At 44.0% G+C, this 10,418-nt stretch overlaps 1 protein-coding gene across 1 annotated transcript in view; it reads right to left on the bottom strand.

Annotated features, from left to right (window-relative positions):
• Window positions 1–8,518: 8,518 nt before the first annotated feature.
• slc30a6 (solute carrier family 30 member 6) overlaps window positions 8,519–10,418 on the bottom strand; it is a 117,443-nt gene continuing 115,543 nt past the window's right edge. Inside the window, exon 15 of the mRNA XM_078405096.1 lies at window positions 8,519–10,346. Within this exon, the coding sequence (XP_078261222.1) occupies window positions 9,837–10,346 (510 nt within the window). The 3' untranslated portion in view covers window positions 8,519–9,836. The remainder of the gene's footprint in view (window positions 10,347–10,418) is intronic.

Below are 10,418 nucleotides of genomic sequence, written 5' to 3'. Positions count from 1 at the left end.
TGACAGTAGATCCAATTTTCTGTTACAATGATAGGTGCACATTATAACATAATCATTGAAGTTCCTGAAATTTGGGTTTCTTCACTGTTGCATCCATGTCTCTACTTTCAGGCTTTGTCTGTGGTTCCCTATCACCACATGAGCACAAAGCACATCCTTTAGCCTCCTGCGCTCCAAGTGATAAAGTCCTAGTGTGCCCAACTTAGGACTATAGCTCAGGCCCTCGAGACCTTGTAAATCTTCTCTGCATCTTTTCAGCATAAGGCATCATTCCTCCAGCAGGATACCCGAAACTGAACACAATACTGAGCACAATACTGAGCACAATAGTCCAAGTGCAGAGGTTCTGTTTTCTCAATACTATTGAATTCACTGTATATAAACACTGATTCCATGACCTAAAGAATGTTAATATTGAAGTTATTGCATTCCTCAAGGGATTAAAATACTTTGTCCACCTTCGTAAAGGATTTGAGGTCCTCCTTTCATGCACCTTGTAGAGTGCTCCCTTCAAACACAAAGCAAACTGGGTACAGAGTTTAATGGTACAGCTTGAAATAAGATTATCGGCGTTATTAATTCTAACAAACTTTCAGAAATCTTTTCAATAATTTGGAAAGAAACTTGTAATGCCACATAAATCTCTGACAAACTTTCCGTACTGGATTCTACCAATTATGTGATTCCAAACATTTTTAACACAAATGTATTTTCTGCTCATGTTCATGTTATAGGAGCAGAATTAGGCCATTCGGCCCATCATGTCTACTCCACCATTCAATCATGGCAGATCTATCTTTCCCTCCTAACTATTCACCTGCCTTCTCCCCATAACCTCTGACACCCACACGAATCAAGAATCTTTCAATCTCTGCCGTAAAAATATCTATTGATGGCCTCCACAGCCATCTGTGCGTATGATTTGCACAGATTCACCACCCTCTGACGAAAGAAATTCCCCTTCATCTCCTTTCTAAAGGTACGTCCTTTTATTCTGCTATGGCCTCGACCTAGTGGAAACATTCTATCTACATCCACTCTATCCAGGCCTTTCACTCAAGAAAGGTAGACAATGAAGTTTAATTTAGTTTAGAGATACAGCACGGAAACAGGCCCTTTGGCACTCCGAGTCCACACCGACCACCAATCCCCGCACATTAACACAAGCCAACACACACTAGGAACAATTTACACATACCAAGTATGCACACCCAAGCCAATTAACCTACAAACCTGGTATTTATTCACAAAATGCTGGAGTAACTCAGCAGGTCAGGCAGCATCTCAGGAGAGAAGGAATGGGTGACGTTTCGGGTTAAGAACCTTCATCAGACTGATGTCAGGGGGGTGGGACAAAGGAAGGATATAGATGGAGACAGGAAGTTAGAGGGAGAACTGGGAAGGAGGAGGATGGGGGGGGGGGGGGGGGGGGGAGAAGAGAGGGACAGAGGAACTATCTAAAGTTGGAGAAGTCAATGTTCATTCCGCTGGGCTGCAAGCTGCCCAAGCGAAATATGAGGTGCTGTTCCTCCAATTTCCGGTGGGCCTCACTATGGCACTGGAGGAGGCCCATGACAGAAAGGTCAGACTGGGAGTGGGAGGGGGAGTTGAAGTGTTTAGCCACCAGGAGATCAGATTGGTTAAGGCGGACTGAGCGAAGGTGTTGAGCGAAACGATCGCCGAGCCTGCGTTTGGTTTCGCCGATGTAAAGAAGTTGACATCTAGAGCAGCGGATGCAATAGATGAGGTTGGAGGTGGTGCAGGTGAACCTCTGTCTCACCTGGAAAGACTGTTTGGATCCTTGGATGGAGTTGAGGGGGGAGGTAAAGGGACAGGTGTTGCATCTCGTGCGGTTGCAGGGGAAAGTGCCTGGGGAGGGGGTGGTTTGGGTAGGAAGGGACTAGTGGACCAGGGAGTTACGGAGGGAACGGTCTCTGCGGAACGCAGAAAGGGGAGGGGATGGGAAGATGTGGCCAGTAGTGGGGTCCCGTTGTAGGTGACGGAAATGTTGGAGGATGATTTGTTAGATATGCTGGCTGATGTGGTGGAAGGTGAGAACGAGGGGGATTCTGTCCTTGTTACGGGGGGAGGGGGAACAAGAGCGGAGCTGCGGGATGTAGAAGAGACCCTAGTGAGAGCCTCAGCTCCCCCCATTCGTAACCTTGCTAGTGTACGGGGATCGCTGGTGGACTCAGTGAGCTGAAGGGCCTGTCTCCGCACTGTATCTCTGAACTAAAGTAAACTAATTGGAGCAATTTTTGTTGTTGTTGTTCATAACTCATTCTCGAGTAGGACCAGGACAGTGGCGCAGCTGGTAGAGCCGCTACCTCACAGCGCCAGAGACCTGGTTCGATCCCGACCTCAGGTGCTGTCTGTGTGGTGTTTGAACGTTTTCCCGGTGACTGGGTTTACCCTGAGTTCTCCAGTTTCTTCCCACAGCCCGAAGACGTGCGGATTTGTAGGTTAATTGGCCTCTGAAGGGAAGATAGATAACTAAATGTAGATTATTCAAATTTAATCTTTGAAGACGGATTAATTGACCACCAAGATTGAATAGCAGAGAGAGATCTCTATGGAAATTTAACAGTTGACATATTAATTATGTGTAATTCTTATTTGCAGGAAATGCAGATACAGATGTTGAATAAAGTCAGCTGGGAACAAAAACCCTCCCTCCCTCCCTTCTTCCCCACCCCCTGTGCCCCAACTGGACTCGCACCTATTTCTCCCCTCCCCTCCTCTTCAAACCTACATTTCTGCCTCTAGCTTCACAATTTGCAACTCTTCAATTCTTTTTGCCTCACGGCTTTTGTCTTTTCATCTCTGACCTTTGTCGAATCATCTGACTATCAAACACTCCTCCCCTCCCCCACCCTCACCTGTGTCAACCTATTACCAGTCAGGCTTTGTTCTGCCCCTCCTCTCTTCCAGTTTTCTTTTCCCCTCCACTACTATCAGCCTGAAGAAGGTTCCTGACCCGAAATGTCACCTTTCCATGTTCTCCACAGATGTTGCCTGCCCCGTTGAGCAACTCCAGCACTTTGTGTCTTTTTGTGTAAACCAGCATCTGCAGTTCCTTGAATCCACAAAAGCAACCTGATTTTCTATGCAGCTAGTATTTGCATGTTTTATGAATGGAGCATTGTGGTGATAAGTGATAACTTATGATCTCGGTTCAAATCTAACTATGGCAGCTGACGAATTTAAACATGTGATTAAAAAAATCTAGAATGATAAAATGCTAGTGTAAATAATAGTGAAATTATGAAACTGCTGGACTATAAAAAACAAATTCTCACTTGCTAATATCCTTCATGGACAAAAAATGCTGTCCTTACTTAAAAACAAAGAATCGTAGATGCTGGTTAATACACAAAAACCATTCATCAGTCTGAAGGGTTTCGACCCAAAACGTCACCTATCCATGTTCTCCAGAGATGCGGCCTGATCTGCAGAGTTACTCCAGCACATTGTGCCGCATTGCTGACGTTACTTGGTGTGACCTATGTGATTCATGATCTACAATAACATGTTTGACTCCCGATGGATGCCTAAAACGCCTCAATTCAGGAGCAATCTGGGGATTCTCAATAAAAACCAATACTTACATCATGTCAATGAATAATTGAAAGGTTGGCTGAAAATTTAGCAACAGAAATTTGGGCAGCACGGTGGTGCTGCTGGTAAAGCATTTTCCATCGTGCCAGAGACCCGGGTTCGATCCCTATCTCGGCTGCTGTCTGAGTGGAGTTTGCACGTTCTCCCTGTGTCCACGTGGGTTTCCTCCATGTGCTCGTTTCCTCCCACACCCCCACATGCATGCGGGTATGTGGGTTCATTGGCTGCTGTAAATTGCCCCTAATGTGTAGGGAGTGGATAAGAAAGCGAGATAACATTGAACTAGTGTGAATGGGTAATCGGTGGTCTGCGTGGGCTCGATGAGCTGAAGGGCCTGTTTCCATGCTGTATCTTTCAATCGACCTGTAAAACCAAAGACGTACAGGTTTGTAGGTTAATTGGCTTTGGTAAAGTGTGTGTGTGTGTAGGATAGTGTTAGTGTGCTTGGATCGCTGGTCGGAGCAGACTCAGTGGGCCGAAGGGCCTGATTCCGTGCTGTATCTCTAAACTAACCTAAAAAATTAAACAATGAAAAAAGAACAATTTGGTCAGAAGTGAATGAGCCACATCTTTAAACATTTCCTACCACATGATCCAGTTATTTTTGACAACTCTTTTAGGGTTTTAATCGACAATAGTGTCTCGTCCTGATTAGAACTTATCTGACACCCCCCAAAAAACATAGAACGAATCTCAATGGGTGATGGATTTGTTGGTCCATAGGGCCTGTTTCCATACTGCATCTCTATACTAAAATCCCCCATGCCTGCATCCACCTATTACCTGCCACACTTTGTCTTGCCTTGTCTTGTCTCTCTTCTCTTCCAGCCTTCTTCCCCGCCCCCTACAATGAGCAAAACAGTGGCGCAATGGTAGAGTTGCTGCCTTACAGTGCCAGAGACCCAGGTTTGACCCTGACTATTGGTGCTGCACGTACAGTTAGTACGTTTTTCCTGTGCCCACGTGGGTTTTCTCCGGGTGCTCCGGTTTCCTCCCACTCTCCAAAGGTGTGCAGGTTTGTAGGTTAATTGGCATCGGTAAAGATTGTAACTTGTCCCTAGTGTGTAGGATGGTGCTGGTGCACGAGGATCGCTGGGCAGCATGGACTCAGTGGAATCACCAGAGATGCTGCCTGACCCACCGAGTTACTCCAGCACTTTGTGTCCTTTTGTAAACAAAATCCCAATCAATTTAGGATTCTGGTTAACATGATGTGAACACACATATGAAATCAGTCTTGTGCGATGTCAGATGGATTAATGAGCGACAATGTGCTAACATAATAACAATGGGGGGCCGCTGGCACATAACCACGAGGAACACTGAAATTTGCAGCTGTTGTCTTGCTTGTGTGCAAGTCAGCTTTGCCATTAAACAATGCTAGTTATTATCTGAATGCAGTGAACCTATTAACCCTTCAACATCGGTGGGAAACCTTTCTTAACTCCCTCGGCTGATGTCATTTCTGTGGCTGGGGCAGAGTTAAACAAGACTGGTGATTATTAAAAAGCACTGACCTGGATTTTTTGTGTTTACACAATCTACCAAACATGTCTGATTAGTTGTGTAGGAAGGAACTGCAGATGCTGGTTTACACTGAAGATAGACACAAAATGTTGGAGTAACTCAGTGGGTCTGGCAGCATCTCTGGAGCAAAGGAATAGGTGACCTTTCATGTCTTTTCTTTATCCTGCCCGTTCTCTCTTCCAGAAATGTCACCTATTACTTTTCTCTTGAGATGCTGCCTGACCTGCTAAGTTACTCCAGCATTTTGTGTCTGATTAGTTATTGTTGTGCTCAGCTCAGGTCAAAAACCAAACTCGTATTTTCTAGAAAGAAAGACACAAGGTGCTGGAGTAATGCAATGGGTCAGGCAACAGATCTGGAGGACATGGAGTGATGACGTTTTGGATCGGGACCCTTCTTCAGACTGATTGTGGTTGGGGAAGGGGGAAGATGGGAAGAAAACTGGAAGAGAGGAGGGGCAGGACAATGAAAAGACTCAAAGTTCTGGAGTAACTCAGTGGTTCAGGCTGCATCTCTGAAGAACATGGATAGGTTACATATCTGGTCTGAAGAAGGGTCCGTACCTGAAACGTCACCTATCTATGTTCTCTAGAGATGCTGCCTGAACCGTTGTTACTCCAGCACTTTGCGTCTTTTTTTGTAAGGGGAAGTTTGTCAGGGGAAGAAATGTAGGTAGAAGGGGAGAAATGGGTGCGATACTGGTGGGGCACGGAGGGGGGGGGGGGGGGGTAGGCTAGTTATTTAAAATTGGAGAATTCCATATTCATACCGTTAGACGTTGGTTCGCTGATGACACAACCATTGTTGGTCAAATTACAGATAATGATGAGCCAAAGTATAGGAGGGAGATCGATCAACTGATCAAATGTTGCCAGAACAGCAACCTTGCTCTCAACGTCAGTAAGGCCAAGGAACTGAGTGTGGACGTTAGAAGGGGAAGGACAAGGATCCACAAACCTGTCTTCATCGACGGGGTGCTAGTCGAGTCTAAAGCTTCCAAATTCTGGGACAAAATGCTGGAGTATCTCAGCGGGGCAGGCAGCATTTCTGGAGAGAAGGAATGGGTGACGTTTTGGGTTGAGACCTTTCTTCAAACTGGGCATGTACATTTCTGAAGATCTGTCCTGGACTCAGCACATTGATGGAATAACTAAAAAAGCCCATCAATGCCTCTACTTCCTTAGAAGATTGAGGAGATTTGGTTTGTCATAGTCACAGAGTGATACAGTGTGGAAACAGGCCCTTCGGCCCAACTTGCCCACACCAGCCAACATGCCCCAGTTACACTAGTCCCACCTGCTCATGTTTGGTCCATATCCCTCCAAACCTATCCTATCAATGTATGACATCTTTCCTATAGCATGGTGCCCAGAACTGAACACAATACTAAATGCTGCCTCACCAACATCTTATACAACTGCAACATAACTTCCCAATTTCTATACTCAACAAATATTCTCTTGAACGTCTACAGGTGTACAATAGAGAGCATATTGATTGGTTGCACCAGGCCTTGGTTCGGCAACTAGAACGCCCAGGAACAAAGAAGACTGCAAAAATTGGTGAACACTGCCCTGTCCATCATGAGTACTGACCTCCCCACCAACGGAGGGATCTACAAGTGTCATTGCCTCAAAAAGGCAGCCAGCCTCATCAGAGACCCACACTGGACAGGCTACATACTCATTTCACTCCTGCCATCGGGAAGAAAGTATTGGAGCCTGAAAACTGTAATGTCCATGTTCAAGAGCAGCTTCTTCCCTGCACTATCAGGCTATTAACACTACACCCTCCAAGTAGGTTCCGAACTATATAGTGGGCATTATTTTTGACTTTGCACTATTATTTGTTGTTTTAAAAAATATATATATATGAACTTCTTTTTGTTGTTGTTAATTGTGAGTTTTACAGAGTACAATGTTTGCATATCTTGGGCTGCTGCAAGCAAGAATTTCATTGTTCCATTTTGGGACATATGACAGGACTCGAAGGTCTGAATTATAGGGAAAAGTTGAGCAGACTGGGACTCTATTCCCTGGAGTGCAAGAAGATGAGGGTGATCTTATGGAGGTGTATAAAATCATGAGAGGAATAGATCGGGTAGACGCACTGAGTCTCTTGCCCGGAGTAGGGGAATTGAGAACCGGAGGGCATAGGTTTATGATGAAGGTGGACAGATTTTATAGGAATCTGAGTAGCAGCTTTTTTACACAAAGTGTGGTGGGTGTATGGAACAAGCTGTAGGAGGAGGTAGTTGAGGCAGGTACTATTGCAATGTTTAAGAAGCAATTAGACAGGTACATGGATAGGATAAGTTTACAGGGATATGGGCCAAACGCAGACAAGTGGACTAGTGTAGATGGGACATGTTGGTCGGTGTGGGCAAGTTGAGCCGAAGGGCCTGCTTCCACACTCTATGACAATAAAACACCCTTGACTCTCGGATGGTAAGCTACCCAATTTGAATATCTACAATTCCTCATATTTTCTAGCTTTCTGTGGTTGATTACATGTTAATCATGGACTTTGATTAAAATATATTGAAAACACTGAACTAAATGTGAAATGTTTAAGATCAGCCATGATCATATTGTAAGGTGAGGCAGTTTTGAAGGTCCTGATGACTTGTTTTTGCTCCTATTTTCTTGTATTCTTGTGGAATAGATCCTGACTCAGCACTGGCCACCGCTAACATTTTCAACGTGGCATTTTAGTGCATTTAATCCACAAACATTGGTGAAGTCAAATTTAGAGTATTGTCGATCATTGGAGTATTGTGTACAGTTTTGGTCAGCCTGTTATAGGAAAGGTGTTGTTAAGCTGGAAAGGGGGCAGAGATTTGTGAGGATGTTGGCAGGGCTCAAGGGGCCGAGCTATACAGAGAGGTTGAGCTGGCTGGTACTTTATAGCACAGACTGAGGGGTGATCTTATGGAGGTGTATAAGATCATGAGGGGAATAGATAGGGTGAATGCACAGTCTTATCCAGAGTAGGGGAATCAAGAACCAGAGGACATAGGTTGAAGGTGAAGAGGAATGTTTTAGTAGGAACCCGAGGGACAACTTATTTTTTGCACAAAGCGGGTATATGGAACCAGCTGCCAGAAGAGGTAATTGAGGCAGTTAGAAGACAATTGGACAGGTACATGGATAGGATAGGTTAAGAAGGATATGAGCCAAAAGCTGGCAGGTGGGACTAGTATAGATGGGACATGTTGGTCGGCATGGCCAAGTTGCGCTGAAGGGCCTGTTTCTGTGCTGTATGACTCTAAACGCATTAAAAATTAAATGTGTTGTTAAACTGTAAGTTATTGTGTTGCAGTGCAAAGTGCAAAACTGCACTGATTCAATGATACCACAACAGTTAGCCATTTTGGTACTCACTTTATTGGTCAATAGAACAGTTATGTAAAACAAAACACGTTATCTTTAACATATTCACACCAGGCTGCATTTACTTCTGCCATAATTGATCCAGTTTTTTCAAAAAGTTGTTTATGTACATTGATGCCAAATATAACAAACTTATACCTATAGTACAAACTACAGCACACATTTATACATATTTTTAGTATTTTAAATAAAGTATATCCACATATTTTTCTTGAAAACCTCAGATCAAAAGTATCAGCTGTACAGTTCATGTCTCTGAACATAAAAGTCAACACTTTTATTAAGATGATATTTACACTGACAATCCAGTTCGCAATGAATTCAAGCTTAGAGCATAATCGCACATAACTAATTACAATGGAATACCTGAAGGATTATTGTACCAAATGCATGAAGACCCTGGGTTCAGAAACAGCCAATATAGACCGTGCTTCCCATAGATAGTCTGTCCATTTAACTTTGTGAAAAACTGCGCTATCTCCAAAGTAACATAATTTTGAAGCTTCGTAACACTGATGTCAATAATCATACCCTTTGCTTTAAAAAAAATAGATTCAGGGAATAAAAAATAATTTGCGGAAATGAATTGCCATAACTAATTGATCATCGCCAAGGCCAAGCTGAAGTCTTTATTAGTGACATCCATGTTGATCTTGCAGCACCCTGTTGCAAGAAGGAAAACTGATGCTACATGGCATGAGAAGAAGGCAGGAGAATGGAGGGAAAAATAGATCAGCCATGATCGAACGGTGGAGCAGTGTCGATGGGCCGAATGGCCTAATCCTGCTCCTGTGTCTTATGTTCTTATGAATGAAACAACTGTAGTGTTTGGAAACAAAAGGCATTGGCGTAATTTGCTGCAGTCACCTGAAAGATGAAACCATCCCAAAGATGTCTGGTTGTGCTCCATCATTCCACAATGTGGCAGGATCTCCGATCTCAGTCAGACCGTCAGATAGGTATTGGGGCAAAAGCAAAAGAGCAAGTCTGGTGATTTGTCACTATGGTGACATCTTACACAGCATGATGGTCAGCTATAAAGCATATAATAAGCAAGTCTTTTGACCTTCCAAGCCAAAATTATAAATGTAGGCAAATGGTTTATCTATTTTTTACCAACCGATTTGAGAAGGACATATGATTTGAAGGGCAGATACATAAAATGTTTTTAAAATATTGAGGTAATAATGCCAAATATAAGCTCTGCAGTTAAAATATTTTATCCAGCTGCTCTTTTTAAGAGGAATCAACTTAAAGAAGTCTGTTGTCTTCAAATCATGGAATGTTGCACTGCACCGATTATCTGAACTGGCTGACATGTCCTTGAGTACCTGTTGTGTATTTGTTTGGAATGTTAATCAATCCAGATCTGAATCCTTGAGTTGATCCAGTTCCGGGTCTTCCGACCCCCTGGCTAAACGCACTCCCATACGGAGCAGGTCCATGATTGAGTCCTAAGCCATAAGGGTGAGTTGAGGGAGCAGTGGGAAGGATCACCGGGTTGATGTTCTTACCTGGTGTGTTGAAGGAGAACTCGGGTGGAGGGCTGGCTGGCTTTGCTGGTGTGGAGGTGACGGGATTGATGCCATCCGGGGGCTTGGCAGCTGACACTGGCGTAAGATTGACACTGTCCAGTGGGTTCAGTATGTTGCTTGGGATTAATGCTGTCACTAACGATGGCCGAACCCAATCATCTTTAAAGATCTGAACAGTTAATGTTTTGACAAGAGTGGATAGACGGTTGGTCACGTGAGCCAGCACCAATTGTTCGTTTGCATCTCTCCTGATCCGTACGTGCACCGAGCCAACCTGAGCAGAGAGAAACAAGAGCTTTTTACACAGACATTACACCAGAAAAGATATTACAACAGATAATATTGG

The sequence above is a fragment of the Rhinoraja longicauda genome, chromosome 9 (genome assembly GCF_053455715.1).
Source record: "Rhinoraja longicauda isolate Sanriku21f chromosome 9, sRhiLon1.1, whole genome shotgun sequence".
NCBI lineage: Eukaryota > Metazoa > Chordata > Chondrichthyes > Rajiformes > Arhynchobatidae > Rhinoraja > Rhinoraja longicauda.
Note: the sequence above shows the minus strand (reverse complement) of the source record. Positions and strands in the feature narration are given on the sequence as shown.